This window comes from Dermacentor albipictus, chromosome 1 (genome assembly GCF_038994185.2).
Source record: "Dermacentor albipictus isolate Rhodes 1998 colony chromosome 1, USDA_Dalb.pri_finalv2, whole genome shotgun sequence".
Taxonomy (NCBI): Eukaryota; Metazoa; Arthropoda; class Arachnida; order Ixodida; family Ixodidae; genus Dermacentor; species Dermacentor albipictus.
Window position 1 is genome coordinate 42,355,047 of NC_091821.1, and position 21,789 is coordinate 42,376,835.

At 44.0% G+C, this 21,789-nt stretch overlaps 1 protein-coding gene across 2 annotated transcripts in view; it reads left to right on the forward strand.

Annotated features, from left to right (window-relative positions):
• Nucleotides 1–21,789, forward strand: part of Fdh (alcohol dehydrogenase class-3 Fdh) — an 89,950-nt gene that overhangs the window by 52,683 nt on the left and 15,478 nt on the right. For both annotated transcript variants that reach the window (XM_065437850.2, XM_065437845.2), the window contains exons 4-8: nucleotides 80–167; nucleotides 1,081–1,213; nucleotides 2,959–3,175; nucleotides 10,414–10,544; nucleotides 19,085–19,220. In XM_065437850.2, coding sequence (XP_065293922.1) covers nucleotides 80–167; nucleotides 1,081–1,213; nucleotides 2,959–3,175; nucleotides 10,414–10,544; nucleotides 19,085–19,220 — 705 coding nt within the window. The remainder of the gene's footprint in view (nucleotides 1–79; nucleotides 168–1,080; nucleotides 1,214–2,958; nucleotides 3,176–10,413; nucleotides 10,545–19,084; nucleotides 19,221–21,789) is intronic.

Consider the following 21,789-nt stretch of genomic DNA (forward strand, 5'->3'; position numbering starts at 1 on the left):
TTGAGTTTGCCCTTCTTTCTAATTGCCTTATTCAATTATCTAATTATTTCACCATAAATTTGTGCCTTGTACTTTCCAGGAGATCATGTTATTCCACTGTACATTCCCCAGTGCAAAGAGTGCAAGTTCTGCAAGCACCCCAAGACGAACTTGTGTTCCAAAATTCGGTGCGTTAACAATGTTGTTGTAAACGTGGCTTGTGAGGAAAATTTAGTTTCTGCCTTTGTATCTGTGAAAAACATTGTTCTGGCTCTTGCACTTAACTATAGTATAAGCTGTTATGAATTTCTATCTGTTGTGCATGTGAGAGCTTGTTGGTGGTGAACCAGTGTAACATGCAGTCTTCTCAGTCCCAAGCTAGAGGAGTTGCAAACATAAGTGCCAGTACTTTTATTGTGATAGCAACTATATGGACACTCCAAGCGCATTTTCGTCATTGCCGTGGTGTTTCATATAAAGTCCAAGGGCAATAACACCGTCGTCACGCATCGTATGCTGTATGTGCAAGTGAAAACGTGAGGGAAGTCAATGATCGTAACTCAATTTGGCGCATGGAGGAGAGACCGGAGAGCAAACACGCCGTCTATTGTCATGCAAAAGTCCATGGGTGGATGGGAGGCAGGGGGGCGGCGTTGTGCTCTGGCAGCAACTGTGCATTTCACGACTGGGCACAAGGAGAACTGATGATCGTGGCTCAATTTCACACGCCATATATGGAGGAAAGTGGGGAGGCAGCGCAGGAGCGAGAGGGGGCACCTTGGACTCCACCAACAAATGCATACTTTGCACGGTCACTCGCACCGTATCTTGAAAGGGATCTGCAGACGGCTTAATCATACTTAATCCTAATCTTAATCTGTGGGCTGGTCTGTCTGTATCCTGGAACCTCTAAGCATTTTTTGTCTTTTTGCCTTTGTTTCTTGATATCAGTAAGTGTTAATGCGAAACACTGAGTACTACTGAGATCCCTTTCTTGAGCATGTTCCTACTTTCCAGGTTTAGAAAAAAAGCAATTCTTTTGAAGTTTTTGCTCACAATGTTTTGTTTTTTCTTTCTCCTTGTTCCATTTTGTTTCTCCAGAACAACTCAGGGCCGTGGTCTTATGCCTGATGGCACAACACGCTTTACATGCCAAGGAAAGAATGTCTACCACTTTATGGGCACCAGTACCTTTTCTGAGTACACTGTGGTGGCTGACATCTCCCTCTGCAAGGTGGGTTTCCCTGGCTGTCTGCAATTCTGTTTAGTCTTCTGCATCTGTACCCCTACACTGTAACTCACAGTGTTGCGACATAAAGCCAGTAGAAAAGGGGACACCCGATTTGCACATATAACTGTCAGTTGTCTTTGTTTTTGCACTGAAATGAAAGCACAAAGGGGCAGGTTATAGAGTTTCAGCAGGTGATCTACTTATCACATTATTGTAAGTTAGGGCTGACATCACACTTCTGCCGTTATTATTACATCGAATGCTAATTAGGTGTTACCTTCCATATGGGCACTTTGTAAAAAAATTGTGCAGCAGCAGCAGAGCCCTCCCCCCCCCCCCCTTTTCTTTCAATCATAATTGTTGCTGAATTGTCACTTCCTTCACTGGGCAAGACTGAATGTTTTTGAATATTTGGAAGGTAGACAGCAACATTGGACATTGTGACTGTCTGGTCCTACATTTATGTAAATGCAATCTCATCTGTTCCCCTTTCTTCTTTCCCCGCCTTTTCTTTCTTTCCTGGCTCAACAGAAGTAAACGACAGCATTAGCAACAGGATGCGAAAAACGGTAGGGCAGTGCCGGCTGCAGTGTTGGCTGACAGTACCAAAATATGACATAAAAATGCAAAGATAAGTTTATATTGTCATGTTGTAGAGACGGTGAAGAACAGAGTAGCGAAAACTGTGAATCACGAAAGTCTCTCTTTATTGTGTGAACATGTTTCCAAGAAAGATAAGTAACAGTCAAGCACAACGATAGCGGCGAGCACAGTCGGCAATTGCCAAAATCTGATCTCTGGGCCAAGCACGTCTGCTTTTGTACATGACACCCCAAATGTTTCAGCATAATTGCTGGTGCCCATGTGCTTTCCAGAAAGTACTATATGATTCGTGTCATGCATACAATCTGATTACACAAAGTTCAGTGAGAACATACACAACAGATAAAATCATTAACATTCAAGTAAGTTCTAAATCAGGCACGTCTTGCCACTAAGTGATAACATTAAGTTCTTAGCGGATGAAAGGCACTCCCTGGAAAAAGGCTAAGTGCAAATGTCACTACCATTGCAGAGTACACAATGTATTGCATTTTAACGTGAAATGCCCCCCCCACCCCCTCCGAAAAAGAAAAAAAAACAAATCACTGGTAGAAACATAAGAGTTAGTGTACTCTTGAGTAAAAAAATTCAGTTGAGGCTAAAACGTGGTCACGGTGTTTCATAGGTGCATTCTAAATCCACATTTATGTGCCTGTGTGGCATGTGGAGGTTCCCTTTTCTTTTTAGCTTGTCTTTTGCATGAATGAAGTTGCTATGTAGGTGAGGTTAACTGTTGGCAGGCAGTCTTAAATATGCAAATGCAGTAAAATATTGTTTTGTTTAAATTCGCATTTCATTGCGCTCATTTAAATGCTTATAGAAAGGTAAGCTCAAACTTGAACTAACCAAACTGAAATTGTCTGGTGTCTTTTGTTGTCTTGCATTCATTCTGACATATTTTCAGTTCAAAGGTGGCACTGATGTTTATGATGCCTGTCTTTCCTTTTCGTGTCCTTGCTTTTTACTTGGGTATTGCTTCAACAGAAGTGCTTCAATGAAAGAGCTTCACACACAAAATGTGTAGTCATATATCTAGCCCTTCGTAGGTGTCATGACATCGCGCAGTCCTATGTTACATTGGTGCTAGAGTATATAAGGAAAGGTAATTTTCTCTCTTTTTCCCTGCTGCATTTTATGCATTAAAGATTGATCCTGCTGCACCTCTGGACAAGGTGTGCCTGCTGGGCTGTGCTGTGTCCACAGGATACGGTGCTGCCCTCAACATTGCTCGTATCACAAAAGATAGCACCGTAGCCATCTGGGGGCTGGGTGCAGTTGGCCTCTCGGTTGCCATGGGCGCCAAAGAACGTGGTGCCAAAACCATCATCGGGATAGATATCAATGAAGCAAAGTTTCCCAAAGGTAGGGACATAGGGAGCACTGTAGTAGCCCTTCACATAATATGGCAGCGACACTTTTTGCAAGTTCTACATTATGAAAATTGTTGTTTAACCCTTTGAGGGTCAAGTTCTTTCTGCAAATGCAACCTCTCAAGGTCGAATTTTTTTATCGCAGATTTAGAATCTTCGGACAGACCCACTTAAAAAAATTTACTGCCGCAATTTTTGTAGAGTAACCATAAAGTTACAAAAAGAATTTTCCATAGGTGAACGTGCATTGTTTATTAATAAATACAGATGGGCTTCCACAAATACTTATAATGAGAACAAGAAAGTAGATACCGTCTACACTCATTATAACGGACCCATGTACAACAGACTTTCGGGTATAACGGATCATATTTCAGCCTTAGTTTGTTCTACTTATTTTATTAATGCAACGAAGTTTGCTTTTTACGGACCGCACTACAATGGACTATCGGCTACGGTGGACGAAATTAGTGGCAATTTTTGTGCAAATTGGGCGTATAAAACGGACTTTTGCTGTGTTGACGCGGTCTGGTAACTGACTTGCGAGAGTCATCCAATGATCGCGGCTCAATATCTTGCGCGCGAGGGAGGAAAGCTGGGCAGAAGCATGTTGTCTTTCGCATGTGAGACATGGGAGGAAAGCGAGGGAAAGGGGGAGTTCTACTTCGTTGGCTGCTGTTAACCAGGTGGCCACCATAGCTTGAAAGCGATCTGCAATGTGGACAAAATGTGCGCCCGCACCGTGTCTTGAAAGTGATCTGTGATGTGGACAAGGTGCGCCTAGTGCCGGCAGCTTTGTATGTGCTGTGCTTTCAACGTTTAGTTCACATTGAAGCAAGCGAGAGCACGAAGGTCAATTCGCTCGCTGCTGCTACCACACTTATCTTGCTTAGTTTACTATCGCAATCGATGCTTCACCTTTCAGGTGAAACTGCGACGTTTTGTTTGTTTACTTTGGAGGTTCGTCGCTCAATCTTTGCAATAATGTTGTCAGACATCACGATTAAAATTTCAGAAGTGAGGCATTTTGGATATTACGGACTTTGGATAAAACGGATGTTTTTTGTTATATTATCAGGGTCCGTTGTAGTGAGAGTTGACCGTACACTGATATAGATACAATATATACATTCTGATTTGGTACTTGGGTAGTAGTCCACTTAAGAGGAATCTCCGCTAGAAAACTCTATGGTTGTGCGCCGTCATAAAAACCAAATTAATCAAACTTTCAGTAATCCTTCGTTCTGCCGCCAAGTCAGTTTTCGCGAGCCGAGTCTCAAGAAAAGAAACAAAGGCATGGCAGCGTCACTTGTATATGGTGGCATCATTTATATATACCAGCGCCCACCTGTGAACAGATGTAATTGCACCCCTCTGAGCGACAGACAAACAAGTGTCTAGCGGTGACCCTTTGAGAGATTAGAAACCAGATAAACACCTGTTTTTAGGAGCGCAGTGAGCAGAAACAGCTCGTGAGACGAAACCAAAACTTACCGCTGCGCACCCTCGCACACACAGATGCGCGAGCAGTCGCTGAAACGTAACCGTAAAAAAAGCCATGGAATGAAAGCCAAGAGACTACAAAGAAAACAAGAAGGATTGTGTCCAGCAAGGGTGACAGCACTCACTGGGTAACAAATAGTTTAAATATTGACGTTCTTTCCAGACCTACAGACAGCACCGTATATTTACGGCGTTGACCCTCAAAGGTTTAAACAGCTTTTGTACTGGATGAGTCATGAAGATTGAAATGGCACTTATTTATGTGGATGACCAATGTGGCCCTAAATATTCCGGTTAGGAAAGTGCAAAACATTTAGTATAAGGGGTAGAAGTGGTGCTTACAGTAGAACTTACAGTAGTGCTTACAGTTGAGAGAAAACATACTAACCGGAAATGTATGATCTGAAGTCATAAAAAATTTGGTAGACTGCACTGTAGTTGACATCTACATAAGGCGAAGCGTTACACGAATCGTTCCAGCACGATACACCGACATGTGCCAAACTGGTGGGGCCCAAGTGGCCTGAGGCTTCAGATTATACTCCAGCAACACAAGCTTCTTCGGGCGAGGCATTTTGGTGGGAAGTTTTGACATGCCCACTTGGCGAGAATCATTGTGGCACAAGATGCCAACGCTTGTAGAGCTGGCGGGGTCTGAGCGGCCCGAGGCAGACTTCGTTGTTTTCCTGTCGAGTAGTGTTTAAAGACAGTGACAGGAAACAAATTAAATCAAGCTAGTGGGTGACGCCGGAATATGATGCCGCCAGAAGACTTGCTTTGTCACTTTCCCATAGAATAGTTGTCTTGGCGATGGGAAACCAAAATGGAATCAAGCTCTTGGACCACACCAGATTACGGTGCCTTCAGAGCAAAACATGACGCTCGCTTTGCACCGCCTGTAGTAGAAAGCAACGGTGCATTTGGATTATCACGTATTAGATGTGCAGTATGCTTCCAGTGGCACTATGATAAACACACTGTGAAATGGAAGGTGAACATGCTTATTATAACAGGGTCAGTGGTGATAGCTGTAAATGCGAGTGTGTGATGTACGACGACTTGGGAGATTTGCTAGTAAAATGGTGCGTGCTGGCATATTCACATGCAGTGGGCGGGTGAGTCCTGTGGGGAAATTGCCATGGCAGGTGGCTACTGATCTCGATCACACTTGCCTGGCGCCTTTTCTTGCTCAAATGGAACATTGCTACCAGAAAATGTACCACGCTACCGTAGTTTGGTGAGGTACTGAACGTTGGTGTGGAACATATGTGTTTTCTGTTAACGTGTTAACCGGTAAAAAAGAAAGCACAACTGTATTGGTTCATTTTTTTGTACTCTCAACGGCAAATGTTGGTGCCGAGAAATCGTACAAAATGGGATCGTATCAGTGAGGTTCTGCTCTGGATGTCCCACTATTCACCCTGGCCATTTTCATGAAGTGGAGAGTATGTACCCTTGTTACTAACTTCTGCCTCTTTGTGGCAGCGTCCAAAAAATTTAGAAGCAGCCTGTGTGTACTACTGCAGTATACAAGCAGCATGTGCATGCTTTTTTTATGGGGCAAGGGAAGGTATGGCCAAAGAGCATGCTTTTGGAAAGCTTCAAAGGCTATGCATTTCTCATATACAGTTGTCCCAAATATCATGTACCAAGTAAAAAGAAAAAAAGCGGAAGTCTTCTATGTGGATGAAACCATTTGCATGTCCATAGCAGCAACCTGTAGAAGTGTCATATTTTTTGTGTTGTTCCATAATTAATCAATTTGCAATGAATAATTTATTTGTTTATTTATTTATTGATACCTCAAATGACCCTGGTACAAGATTTTACATGAGGGGCGGTTTGTTACATTTGTGCGAGGTCTTTGATGAATGACTTGCAATGGCTAGGACAACTTACTCCTTGAGAACTGTAGTCATGGTAGACATGCCTACAATAAGCGTTAGAGTGACTTCGATCAGATAACTCTATATGACAGGCTATATTATATGTCGGTCTCCATTGGTGGTCTGTCCGGGCCAATGGAAGCTGACCCTCTCGCGTGAAGCTAGCCTAGCAGGACTCTTTAAGGAACTATCAGGCATTGTCTAGGATATCATTGGCCATATTAATGGGAGGGTAGCAGTAGTCGTAATAAGGCTGAATAGGATATATAGAATAAAGGTAGTACAAACCTACGCTCCAACCTCCAGTCACGATGAAGAAATAGAACAGTTTTATGAAGATGTTGAATTAGCGATGCGAAAAAGTGCAAACTCAGTATACTGTAGTTCTGGGCGACTTCAATGCAAAAGTGGGGAAAAAGCAGGCTGGTGAACAAGCAATTGGCAACTACGGCATGGATTCTAGGAACACTCAAGGAGAGATGTTGGTAGAATTCGCGGAAAGGAATAAGCTGCGAATGATGAATACCTTCTTCAGGAAGCATTGGAACAAAAGGAGGACCTGGAAAAGCCCTAATGGTGAAACAAGAAATAAAATTGATTTCTTACTTTCTGCTGATTCCAGCATAGTGCGGGATGTAGAAGTGTTGGGTAGGGTAAAGTGCAGTGATCATAGTTTATTGAGGGCTAGGATTCACCTCAATTTGAGGAGAGAAAGAGTAAAATTGGTCAGGAAGAAACAGGCCAACCTAGACGCAGTAAGGGTAAAAGCAGACCAATTCAGGTTGGCAGTTGCAAACAAATATCCAGGCTTAGAGCAGAGAGATGAAGATGACATAGAGGCAGGAAATGAAACCGTAACTAGGCTGGCTTTAGAAGCAGCAATTGAAGTGGGAGGTAAGGCACCAAGGAAACCAGTAGGTAAGCTCTCCCAAGTAACAAAGGACCTAATAAAGAAACGACAAAGAATCAAAGTGTCCAGCTCGAGAGATGAAATAGAATTCGTGGAAATGTCAAAACTAATCAACAAGCAGAAAATAAAGGATATTCGAAATTGTAAGGTAAGAAAGGCCAAGGAAACAGTAAAAAATGGGACGCAGCCTGAAATTAGTGAGAAGGAAACTTAGCGTCGGACAAACCAAGATGTATGCACTGAAAGATAAGCAGGGTAATATCATTAGCAGCCTCGAAGGTATAATAAAAGCAGAGGAATTCTATACTGACCTGCACAATACCCAAAGTAACCACGATACCTCCATTCGAAGTAGTAATGAACAGGTTAAAGAAGCTCCTTCTATAACTAGCAATGAAGTTCAGTCGACGCTCGCGCTATATTATTAAAAATCAGGGCGGCTGTACCTGCACAAATTCCATAGCTACCCTAATTCTCCACAAGAATAGGAAGGTACCTATAAGGAAAGGGGTCAGACAAGGAGACATAATCTCTGATTCCATTCACTGCATGCTTGGAAGAAGTATTCAAGCTATTAAACTGGGAAGACTTGGGAGTAAGGATCAATGGTGAATTTCTCGGCAACCTACGATTTGCTGAAGATATTGTTCTGTTCAGCAACACTGGGGACGGGTTACAACAGATGATTTAGGACCTTAACAGAAAGAGTGTGAAAGTGGGGTTAAAATTAATATGCAGAAGACAAAGATAACGATCAATAGCCGGGCAAGGGAATGAGTTCAGGATTGCCAGTCAGCCTCTTAGTCTCTGATGGAGTACGTTTACCTAGATCAATTACTCACTGGGGTCCCTGATCATGAGAATGAAATTTACAGAAAAATAAAAATGGATTGGAGCGCATTCGGCAGACATTGTCAGATCCTGACTGGAAGCTTGTTATCATTAAGTAGAAAGGTGTACAATCAATGCATTCTACCGGCACTGACATATGGGGCAGAAACTTGCAGTCTGACAAAGAAGCTCAAAAGCAAGTTAAGGACCTTTATGATTGTATTGCGCTTAGTGTTACACTGACGAACATAAGGAACAAGACACACCCCACCCCCGCCACATTGCCTTGCATATAAGCGTGTTCTTTAACAGTATTAAACGAGTTGATAGTTTGCGCCATGTACTTCCGCGTCTTGTTCCTTATGTTTGTCAGTGTAAGCACAATACAATCATGAACGTCCACCAAATAGCCGCGTTCATTGCTTTACTAAAAGTTAAGGATGGCGCAAAGAGCAATGGAACGAAGAATGTTAGGTGTAACGTTAAGAGACAGGAAGAGAGTGGTGGGAATCAGTGGTGTGAAACAGGGAAAGCCGATATTCTAATTGACATTAAGAGAAAGAAATGGAGCTGGGCAGGTCATGTAATGCATAGGTTAGATAACCAGTGGGCCGTTATCGTTACCCAATTGGTGCCAAGAGAAGGGAAGCGCAGTTGAGGATGGCAGAAGACTAGGTGGGTGATGAAATTGGAAAATTCGCAAGCGCTAGCTGCAATCGGTTGGCGCAGGACAGGTTTAATTGGAGATCGCAGGGAGAGGCCTTCATCCTGCAGTGGACATAAAATAGGCTGATGATGATATTTTATGTGGCTCTTTTTTCCACATGTAAAGAAATCACACCACACACTTGAGCACTAGCCCAAAGGTGGTGTGTTTATATTTGTAGGCTTTGTAGGTGGAAAAGGTGCACTGCAAAAGATAGCATTTCTCAAACAATTGAAATTGGTGTTTTCGGAGTCACTCCTAAGGTTCAACTCCTAATGTTGACATAACTGCTGTAGATTTAATATTTAAATAGTTGGTTAACAATTGTTACAAATTAATTAATTGGGAAGGACAAAAAAATACCATATAGACTCATGTAAGGGTCACTCTTTATTTTTCCATAATTTTGACGAGGTGTGCCCTTTACACCAGTCCCGTCTAAAGGCTGCTACTAGATGGCTCTAGATACTGTATGCCGATACTAGATGGCTAGAGCCATCTAGTAGTGGCATACATCTAGTGGAAGTACGCAGTGCACGGCATCGGGGCACAGAATGCAATTGCTTCACTGCTGCAAATTTTCCCCCCCTAATTTTTGGCTGCCAAGTTGGGGATACAGGGTACCAGATGTTTCTTCAGGTTACTAACATGCAGTTCTTGTCATCCGTATAGAAAGCTTCCGTTTCTTTTAATACTTGGTGCATGATAGCTGGGACGCCCTATCTAGTGCTGTGATGAGCTTCTGAGGCTAATAGATATACATAATGTATGGATATATCGGCATAGTTATTAATGGTAGAAGTGGGGCATTGGAAATGGAGATTTTTATCACCAAAATCTGAAATTTCCATACCTGTAAGGAATACACGTTTTCAAACATTTTTTGATCAACACATATGGGGCAAAATGTGCATGGCCTTTTCTGTTTCATTACTCTAGCACAAGAAAATTTAGCTCTAAAGTGATTTTATTTATTGTTGCTGCAGCTTGAAAAAAAGCAAAAGAAATAACAAAACAGTGGAAAAGCAAAAGATATTAAAAATTCGGTGTATCTATTCCATCTTATTGATGAACATGAAATAAATTGTTTGTGTCTTCAAATGAGATTCATTCACCGAAACATTCAATCATAGTTGTTATATTTCACTGTTACGCATTACACAATGAAGTTAACCTGAAATGTAGGATTGGATGTGCCCTACTGTCCCAAAGGGTTAATGTGCACTTGCAACTTTACGTCTGTAAAGGATGTTGTATTAAAATGGCCATAGGGTATTCATACAGCTGTTGAACTTAAGCATTGTGCTTTGGCCTCAGATATTAGAATAATGAGCTGAAATGCCAGTTATTCCCCAGTAATCCCAGAACATGCTGTATTTCTGGTTTTTCTGCAGCCATGGATTTTGGTTGCACGGAATGCATCAACCCAAATAAGTTGACTTTGCCCATTACACAGCACCTGATTGAGAAGACTGATGGTGGTCTTGACTTCACCTTTGAGTGCATTGGCAATGTCGACATCATGGTGAGGGCTTTACTTGAGTTGTTGCTAAGTGCTGTTTGAGCATGCTTCATTTACCCATAGAAGTGCATTCTTTCTGGTGTACTACAGAGATCAAGGTGGCGAAAGGTAATTCATTAGTTTTAGGTGCTGAAGCTGGGTGGGGGGGCTAATGTTAACTAATCAATTTGTGCTAGATCTTCAAGAGGTGCAAAATCATTACATACAAGGCATTAGTTGAGCAGGTTCATAATTTCAAACATGACCATTCAGGCACATGCACCATATGCAGCACTCATTATATTTTGTCAGTTATAGGCAGTTCATGCACCGTCCTTTTTACCTTGTTTTACCAATTGGTCATTGAATATTGTGATCTCAGTTACTCAAACAAGACAGAACTACATCAGCACATCATTTTCAGTAGTGCTGGTTCTAAGTGTTAACTGGAATGTCAACATACTTCTTTTGACTGGTGTAGGGGTGGGACTCCTGCACCAATTGCACCATATTGAGACAAATGCAAATTCCTGCACCAAATTGCACCAAACACAGAAAATTGACCGAAATTGTGCCAAACTGTGCCAGAATGGCTTTGCCATGTGTGCTCCAGCAGTGGCAGCGAACAGATTTGTTCTCCGAAAAAAGAATGCAGCTATTCACATTATTCACATAGTGCAGCATCACATCCCACACAGTTACTGGTAATTTTCATGTTTATAACATGGGACTTCCCGGTGCTTCTGGCAAATGATTGGCGCGTGGCGGTTACTCCCGGTTGTCGCTACTGTTGGGACGGCCAGGGCAGCTGTATTTAGAGGCTACTAGAATACTGTTCAGTGGGTCCAAGGGAGTGGGCTGAGCAGCGTGGTGCTACCTAGCGAAAGAGACAAAAACCAAAAAAAGTAGGCTGAGGACGCTGCGAGTGAACTAGATATTAGGTAGGCACTTGCTGCAGCGGGTTCAGCGGGCAGGCGTGTCTTTCCCCAGGGCCGGTATTACATAAAACTACTCCAGTCTGTTTTTATACACGTATGGGCAAGGATTGAGCCATTTTGACATCACAAACGGCAGATTTGGAATAAAAAATCTGAGTTTCATACGAAACACGAAGCATTGATTGCAATAGCAAATTAGTAGACAGTTATATGAACTAAGGATAGTACCGTATAATGTGAAATATAGGTCGAGGCGAAATATAGGTCGACCTCTTGCATTGATGCAAAGAAGTCAACATAAAAATTATAAGGCACAAAACTTCGTTTTATTTAGTGGTGCCGCCAGACTCGTCACCTGCTCATTCTTTCGAGCTGTCTGAACTCTCGTCTGAAGACGACTGCTTTTCACTGGCTGCGTCCCACAACATGTCATCCTCGGTGCCGTCCAAGGAGTTGCTAATGCAACTTCTTGAATGCCTGCACCACCATATCGTCGGGCAGCGAGCGCCAAGCCTGCGACACCCATGTAGCCACAGTAGCGAGAGGCGGCCTGCGCAGCTGGCCGGTTGGGGTCATCGGGTTGTTGCCGGCCGTCCACAGATTTTACTGTTCACGGACATGGTCTTTAAAGGGCTTGTTGAGCACAACGTCCAGTGGCTGAAGTGTTGACGTCATGCCTCCTGGAATGACGGCGAGCTCCATCCACCCGTCGCGGAGTGCCTGCTTCACACCTGCGGTCAAGTGCCCACGAAAGGCATCCAAGACGAGCATGCTCGTCAGGAGTGCGCCGGGTCGCCGATTCCAGACGGTCTTGATCCAATTGAACATGAGGACCTCATCCACATAGCCCCATTTCATTCACGCGAACGACAACATCCCGCGGGAAAGCCTCTTTCGGCAGTGATTTCCTCTTGAAAATTATGTATGGGGGCAGCTTTCTGCCATCTGCAGTACATGCGAGCATCACCGTGAAACGCGAATGCTCGTTCCCCGTAGAAAGAAGCACGACTTTTCTTGCGCCGCGTTTGCACACTGTGGTGGGTGACAGCATGTCGAACCACACCGGCAATACATCAGCGTTGCCGATCTGTCCCAACATGTAGCCATGCTGCTGCCGGAGACGGATAACAGCGCAAACACAGTGGTGCGTCGTCTCCATCGGGCAGCCCGGCAGAACAACAAGCCTCGGAGATCGGAACAACGGCCTCCAAGCGCCCTGTGCGTTTGCGCGTGAAGCCACATCAACATCAACATCATTTTGGTGCCGTGCCAGAGAGCGTTGTGGCATCATGCAAGCAAGGACTCGCGTCATGCCGTAGCTTGGGCGAAAAAAGACGCCATGTGCTCGGCATAGAAGAAAAAATGGCTGTGGCTTAGCTAAGGTTAAGCCCAGGATGCGAAGCATACTAGCCTTTATTTTAGTTGTTGAACCACTGTTTAGCCTGGTGAACTGCTGTTGCTTGGCTATATTTGGTTCGGCTAGACGAAGAAACAACTCATGCGTTACTCTGCTTCGCCTTCAAGAGTGGAGCGCGACAGCGTTCCCGTTGACCCGCCAAGGGGTGTAAGACAATGGCCTACGGCGCAGCGACTACGCGCCCCGCATTGGACGCGGTGAGCGTCGAGCAACGCAGCGTTCGGCGCGGCAACGAAATGTGCGCCTGAGCAAGCGACGCACGCCTGAGCCTTAGAAACAGCTCGTTTCTAAGGCAACACCGCATTCACTAGAGGCGCTTCTGTACCGCTTTGAAGCATCGTACTCGTGGCTGAGTGGTAGCGTCTCCTTCTCACACTCCGGAGACCCTGGTTCGATTCCCACCCAGCCCATCTTGCAAGAGTTGAGCCAAAGCTACCTAGAAAATCAGTCTGTGTAGCACGCCGCAACCTTCGCTTCTCATTCCAACGAGCAGCTCTGTCTCCAGGAGGCATCTCACCTCGTGAGTGTCTAGCAGAGGCAAGCGCAGCTGCTTATATACCGCCGCGATGCCACGAGCGACGGCGCGAGTTGGAGCCCCGTTTCTCCTCTGTCGTGACGTCACGGTGTCACGTGGTATTGAAGGCGACACCGCCGCGCCTGAGGAGCTGGGTTGAGCTCTCGTAATATGCTTCGCATAAAACTAGACATCGTCTGCGCTATCGAACGTGACACGAAGAAGTCGGCGCTGGCATGCAACAGGGATCTGCTGTTGACTACGGTTTGTGGCATTTGGAATGTGAAGAAGGTGCTCAGCTGTGCTGCTGTGACCGCGAAAAGATGTCGGCTACAAGGTTCGACTTTTCGCCATCATTGCCTCTGTTGTTACCGAAGTGTCAACCAGCGACAGTGATGAGGACGACACAGAAAGCGACAGCACGGGCGATTCAGGCCAGACAGTGGCAGAAGCTGCGCGTTACGGCAGCCTCATGAATGCAAGCGTCACGACGAGAACAACACCTGGCAATGAAAAAGGCACCGCGGGACTTCCGCAGCACTACCGCACACGTGCATGGAGAATACGTAACGCCAACGAGGAATCTGCCATTACAGTGTTTGCCGAGAAGAGGGGGCTGGCTGAAAAGCTGGCCCGCAGCTTCAGTAAGTTTGAGGCCACTGTCGTCGCTTCTAGGCTGCCGCGGCATTAAACGCAAATAACACATTTGTCGCACGAAGTGAATAAATACTGCATGTTTTTTCCCTCTTTCATCACTCTCTGAGTTCTGTGTCCCGTTTTCGACAGGTAAGTGTGTGATCTCACGCTATTTTGGTTAAACAGTACTGCCGTTTAGTACGTAGTTTTTTCGAACTCCGGCCAACTACGGTTTAACGAGGTTTCACTGTATCAGGTGACATGAATGCCCACATACAGGGTATAGATGGCTATGTCGACAACAACAGGAAGTCAATGCGAGACCTTTGTGAGCAACATAACCTTGTTATCATGAATACAGGGCCTAAGTGTGAAGGGCAGATCACGTGGGAAGTGGGAAAACGGCAATCAACCATTGATTACTGTCTGATGACAGAAGGAATTCATGATACGTTGAGAGAAATGGTCATTGATGAGGAAGGATATAGCAGCATAGGAAGTGACCATAAACGCGTCATTTTGAAAATGGGATACAGTCGCCGACCGTTTATTCGGACCTCACGGGGACTGCGAAAATGTCCGAATAAGCAGGTGTCTGAAAAAGCAGATTAAGAAAAAAAATGTAATCCTTTATTTCCACGCACTTATTTGGGCTCGGCAGTAGGCTTGGAAGAAATCGTGAATGCGCCCTTGCACGCTGTTCCGTTTATTCGCAATCAGATAAGCCTGAATCTCGGAGAGGGTCGTACGGTCACTATTAGCAGCTGAGAGCACAGTCACTGCTTGTACACACTCCGCATGCGACGGCAGCGCAGCACATGGTGCGTCATCTTCCGACTCGGAGTCATCGTCCGACGGTGCAGCAGAAACCTGACGAATGATCTTGCCGTTGTCGAGTTCTGCGCATGTCAATGCAGCAGTGTCAGCATCTATGAAACTGTCAAATGAGACGGTGTCCGGAATCGCAATGCAACCACTGCGCAGGTCTCGGCAGAACATTTTCTGCGTCAGTAGGGAGCACATCGGAAGGCGACAAGTCTTAGGCCTCCCGGCACCCGCTTGCCGGCATTCCCCAGCGCAGTCTGCACGAGCACTGTCGGCGCCATTAGACCCTTGACGCGATGTTTACGTATGCCGCGTTGGATCACCGAAACCTTGACACAGCACACAAAGCAAACACCAGCGTGCCGACACCAATCGCACAAACAAAAAACGCGGCCTGCTCGTAGCGTCTTGCGCGAAGAAACAAATCAGCTGCTGGATTGTCTTGACATGGCTTACTAAGCTGAAACCGGAACTGCTGCAGAGCCACTCTATCTAACCAGGCAGAAATGATGATAATGAGCGGGGATTTCTAGTAGCGCCACTTCGTGGGGCAGCAAGGAAGTTCCGTTCAAAACAGAAATGGCGTTCAGCAAGTCGAACCATGCACCGGTCAGAGTCGGTGCATGGTGCTCTCAACCGAGTTGGCTCAAGGAGTGTCCGAAAAATCCGACGAGAGGTTGCAAGGTGTCCGAACTTTCGGCAGTTGTTATACATTATGGTCTATGGGGAGAATGGCGGTGCCGCGAAGCTGACCGAATAATCGGGCATGTCTGAATTTTTGGAGTCCGGAAAATCGGTCGGCAACTGTATGTAGTTGAGAAAGAGAGCAAGGAGTACAAAATGGCCAGTCCAAATTTGAACGCTGAACAAATAACAAATATTGTCACTAGAGTCGAGGAAATACTTGGCAAATGGCCAAGTAAAATGTGGGAGTACAGTGAGCTTCTAAGTGTAACAACAACAGAAATACAGAAAGAGAAACATGTTCGTTGGGAAGGAAAAAAGAAACCGAAAAGCTGGTGGAACAGGGAGGTACAAGAAGCGATCGCTGAACGACAGAGAGCATCTCGAGAGCACAGGCAGGCAAAGGAGGCGCAGTTACCGCAGGATGAAGTAGCCAGTAAATGGGAAATGTACCGGGAGAAAAAGTATATGGTTCAAGTATTGGTGCAAGCAAAATTAAAAGGTGAAAGTGAACGTTGGTTGTCAGAAATAGAGAAAAAGAAAGCCACACCTAGAATATTTTGGAACCACATAAAATTATTAGGCAGGAAGTCAACAACAATACTACAGCATATTGACACATGAACTCGTTTATCTTTTACGTGAACGCTTTTAACGTCTAAGAAATGTTATTGCTCAGCGCATGACACGTCTACATGTATCGGAAGTTTCTAGAATGTTATTGATGCTTCTATCTGATGTCTGTTGTCGTCCGAACCTTGTGTAATGTGATTGCATGTATGCGTGACGCGAATAGTGTAGAACTTTGTGGAAGGTGCGCGGGTCCCAGCGGTTACTCAGGAACATTTGACAACTTTTCTATAAAAGCCGACGCGTTTGACCCACTGATCAGATTTTGACGATCGCCGACTGTGTTCGCCATTGTCGCCGTTCATTACGTGTAGCCTGTTTTTGTGGGCACAGGTTTGCCCAATAAAAGTTAGTTTTGTCTATCACAGTACTGCTACTGTGTTCTTCATACGTCACTCCACGTGACAATATCCTAGACGAAGATGGAAACAAACTGGAAGTGGAAGCAGCTTTAAATTACATCCGAAAAATAACGGCCGAATCTTTCAAAGGCAATGACGAGGTTGTACTTGAAGAAACAAAGAGCATGAAAGAGAACGACATGGAAAAGGAGCTGGTGCTGACAAGTTTGAACTGGAAGAAAGCCAAAGAGAAAATTCCTAAGCACACAGCCACAGGGCTAGAGATGGTTCCCGTTTGGCTGATTAATGAACTAGGACCAAAAAGTAATGAAGCGCTTGTGAAAACAGTGGAAAAAACTTTAAAAGATAGACGAATACCAGACAGTTGGTGACAAAGTAGAATGAATTTAATTTGTAAAGGTAAGGCGGAGAAAGATAGAATTCACTCGTATAGACCGTTGACCATTACATCGGTAATATTACAGGCTAGCAATGCAGGCAATCAAATTAAAACTGCTAGCATGGGCAGAGAATAATGGCATTTTGGGAGAACTTCAGAATGGCTTCAGAATAGGTAGGCGTTTGGAGGATAACTTATTTGATCTTACTCAGTGTATTGAAATATCAAGAGTAGAATGCAGACCATTATATGTGGCCTTTTTAGACATTACAGGAGTCTATGACAACGTAGACTGCAACATTTTATGGGGTATTCTGGATGGGGAAGGCTTAGGTGAATATTGTCTACAGCTTTTGAGAGAGATTTACCTAGAAAATACCGTTTGCGTTGAATGGGAAGGGATGAGGAGCGAAGAGAAAGTTGATGTCAACAAGAGACTGAGGCAGGGGTGCCCTTTATCCCCACTGCTGTTTATGATGTACATGGTGAAGACGGAGAAGGCGCTAGAAGGAAGTAATATCGGGTTTAATATCTCATACAAACAGGCGGGTACAGTAGTAGAGCAGCAACTTCCAGGTTTATTTTATGCGGACGACATTGTGTTGCTAGCTAACAAGCAAAGTGATTTGCATCATCTGGCTAATATCTCTGGACAGGAAGGCAAGAATTTAGGTGTGAAATTTAGTGTTAGAAAATCAGGTGTTATGGTATTCAATGAAAACGGTGAATAGACAGTGGAGATACAGGGCCAAGAAATACTTCGGGTAAAAGAATAAAAAGACCGTGGTATATGGAAATGAAGGCAATAGACATATGGAAACACGGGTAAAAGCAATAACAGTAAAGGGGGAAGAGAAATGCAGCCACAGTGAAGCACAGAGTGCTATGGGGATACTATAGGTACGAGTTGCTCCGGGGTATGTGGAAAGGTGTAATGGTTCCAGGACTTGCTTTTGAAAATGCGGTTGTTTGCTTAAAATCAGAGGTACTATCAGGACTCGATGGTAACCACAAAGGTGTCACTGGGACGCCTCGCATTGGACACTCATGGGAAGACTACAAATGAAGTTGTGCAGGGTGATCTGCACATCCATCCATCCATCCATCCAGCGTTTGCCACCAGCATTTCCCAGTGAACATTATGGCTACATGAGCTGCAGTTGCTGGGAAGCGCGAGAAGCAGTCGGGGATCTTTTAATGTTATTGCGTTCCACTCTTAGAGGTGAAGCTTAAGCGTCCTCCAAAGTATTGTTGATATTTTTCTTGCTGCTAATGTACGCTTAGCCACGTAGCCTATCTGCTAAATTGGCAGAAGTCTAGACGTGACTGCTTCTTTTAAAAGAAAGTCTTCCGCATAAAAAATTGGTATACCAGGGCTTCAAGATTGTCTGTTCAGATGCCTGTTTCTGAGTGCTCTGCATAATCACCAACCCATACCTGCCAACTCCCAAATTTTTTGTAATGTTTACAAATTTGGGCTTGTATTGCAATTTTACAAATGTTGTGTCGAATTTAGAAAGAAAAATGTTTTTGCAAAAAAAAGTTACATTCATCCATTCCCGAACCTTCCTGTGGAAGTCGTTCTGATGGTGAAAGAATGCAACAGTGGTACTTGCATTGATCAAGTTTTATACAGATGAGTTCCTGAAGCAAGCGAAGCAGCAACACCACAAAGTCGATGAAAATGTCACTGTGATCTAAAAATGATGTGTTGTCTGTCAATGTTTGCTCTGCCAAGGTTATTGGTCATGCTGCGCTGTGTCTAAAGGTAACTCATCGACAAAGGCATATGTATCTCCGATAGGGCGTGTGCTCAGGGCAAGATATTTTTTTTAATGCATGCTATTTCCTACCACCCCTTCTTTTCTTTTTACTTTGGCGTTGCGTCTGTAGGATTTTATAAATTTTGAGGTTCATTGGTTGGCAGGTATGCTAAGTGCTTCAGCTAATGGAAATTACAAATTTTGAAGTGGTTTTGTGTGTAGCAATGAGGTAAAATGTAAATTGTCCGTACAGCTATGCTTTTACTGGTGAATGGATTGGTCAGTGTAGGCATTTTGTCAAGTTTCTTTTTCTTTCTCTTTCTGCACTGTGATTACTAGTGTATTTTGCAGTGTCAGTAGCAGTGAAACCAGTAGCTGCATTGCAACAACTGTGTAAATTACTTTCTGCTTCTCAGAGGGTTGCCCTTGAATCGTGCCACAAGGGCTGGGGCGAGTCAATTATATTAGGTGTGGCAGCAGCTGGAAAGGAGATATCAACAAGACCATTCCAGCTGGTCACTGGCCGTGTATGGCGTGGCTGCGCTTTTGGAGGTATGCTTGCATGTTCTGCCTGCTCGCCTACTAAACACAATATTTTTTGGACTTTTCAACCTTTTTAGTGCTAACCATTAATAAAATACAAAGAGGAAATGTAAACAAGCCCAAGTGGTGCTTGGTGGCTACAAACAGTACATAGTAAACCTCAGTGCTGCCATTGGAACTGCAGATTAATAAATGTGCATGCAAGAGTTTTTCATACTGTAGTGTGCTACTTCAGATATCCTCAATTGTGGTCAATCGGACGGGGGGGGGGGGTCTTAGGAACTGCTCTAGGGGTGCACCGTAGGCAGTGCTGGTAACTTTTTTTTTTATAAAATACTTGCCAGGTCATGGCCTAATAGACGCTCTTTCTTTTTTTATCATAAACGTGCAAAGGAATGTGACGATGACTTGCTCAGAATTTTTCTTCTTTATTATGTTGTTCCTAGATGTGTTCCTCATAATTCTTTGAACTGTAGCTTTAGATTACCTCCTGCAATGGCAAATGAATTGTTGAAATATAAAAAGGGAAAACACCCAATTTTCTAAAATTACCAATATGAGATCGCAAGTTCATGCTTTGCATAGGAAAGCAGTTTTAATGCATCCAGGTGGCTTATTAATGAGCTCTTCGGTATGCCTTTAGAAGTAGCAACAAATGTAGGTGCGTATGTCCTCTGTGGGATGAAATAGGAGCAAGGTATTGAGCTAAGCCAAAGTCTCTTGAGAAACGGTAGCAGGGCAATTTACTGGCTGTTTAAGTAACTAAAAAAGTCACTAAAAAAAGGTGAAGTTGTAGTTAAGGTGACTAAACACTCACTAAATTTTGCGATGTTCTTGCTAAGTTACCAAACTAGCCATGAATTAGCGTAGTTTCTTGTATGAGTCAGCAGCCTATTGAGGTACTAGTATTTACAGCAACCTATCTGTGTGAAGTTGCATTCTTCTCATTGATTTATATCAAATATGAAGCATGAAACTTTGTTGGTTTTGAAACTAGAGTTGCAACTTTGACTCATCGCACTGAAATGTGTTATCAGCTGACTTGTTTGCGCAATGCAATGTCTCTCATTTATTTAAAATGCTATAGTATAAATCATCCAAAATGTAACCTTTGCAGATTGAAATAGGCATGTATTTAGTTGTGGTACTGGCATGACATGTAGTTTTCTTGGGTTTTCTCTCTCTCTATTTTAATGAACTGCTAGTAAACAAAAATGGGGGGGGGGATACTTTTCTGCTCTAAAATTTTCCTTTATAACTATGATCGTTCTGTACAGTAACTCATCACGCGAAAACAGTTCAAGGGCATTCATTAGGGTTCTGTAAGGGTTGCTAGTTCTGTCAGCAATGGCACATTCGTGGCATGTGTTTAAAGCAGTAATGTGTTTACATTGCCTTTATTTTTACAAAGGTTGTGGTATTCTGTTGCTTTGTGTGCTGGTAATGCTCCGTTCCTTTTCCTTTTGCTAATGATGCACTTTCAGCATAAATTTAAACACAAAAAGGCTGATCAGAACACCCCATTCATATGTGTAATGTGATAAGAGGGCAACATGCAGTCACTCCGTATTCAGTTTCTGAGGATGGTGTAAACCCAAATGTGCATTTTTGAGCTTGTATTAAGCTATTGTTAAAAATGCAGGTGAACTTCAGATGCAACAATGAATTCTAGTTGCTTTCGATTTGTTGCTTTCGAATTTATTCTGAATGTACCTTGCCATCCATTCTGAGGCACTGTTAGGCAGGCTTCCATACTTATGACGTGAAACTGTGGAAAAGGGACCAAGTACATTTGTTGCCCAGAGGAGACATCATACATTTTTGTGCAATACAAATGTGTCTTGCATGAAAAGTCATAGTTGCACACCTTCAAAAGCTTTGTTCTACAGACAGTCTGCTTCCTGTTAAAGGGCCCCTGAAACGGTTCGGACAAATTTTGTAGACGCGTAGGGTACAGCGTAAGCAGAACATTCGCACCACAATTTAAGTGAAGCGTTACATATTAATGGGGCTACAGGCGATAAGAAGTTACCCTCCTCCCTAGCCATGCTTTTCCTCCTCAACTCGATTGCCGAGCGAGTGGGGCTAAGCTCCGCCTTCATTGGTTTGCGTCACGATGCAACGTCACATCGTCCACTTCCGGTTGTTTTGGAGCTCGCCCCCCACCCGCGCGAGACCTCTTCGCTAGCCGCTTATATTCCTTATATGCCTTATGCCTTATATTCAGATTGTAGTTCCTGCTCATAAATTCCCAGAATTTAATTTTAAGGGTGGTATGCTGTGTTGGTGGGACTGGAGAGGGGGCACACAATGAGATACGTGTAGAGCACTCACTGCAGGCTTTATTTGTAGTTCTAAGAAGAATGAAGGGGGATTTTGCTGAGTGCACCATCTAGCCACAGCTGGGACCTCAACGCTAACCAGCAGTGGGGATGATTAATGGGGCGAAAGGTGGACAGCATGGCATGCTTTGGGGAGGGAAAGAATAGTGAAGAGAAAAGAAATAAATAGAAGGGGACTATTTACAGTATCGACATAGTGATGCAGGAAGTTCCATGCTTGCAGTGCTGCCTGTGCC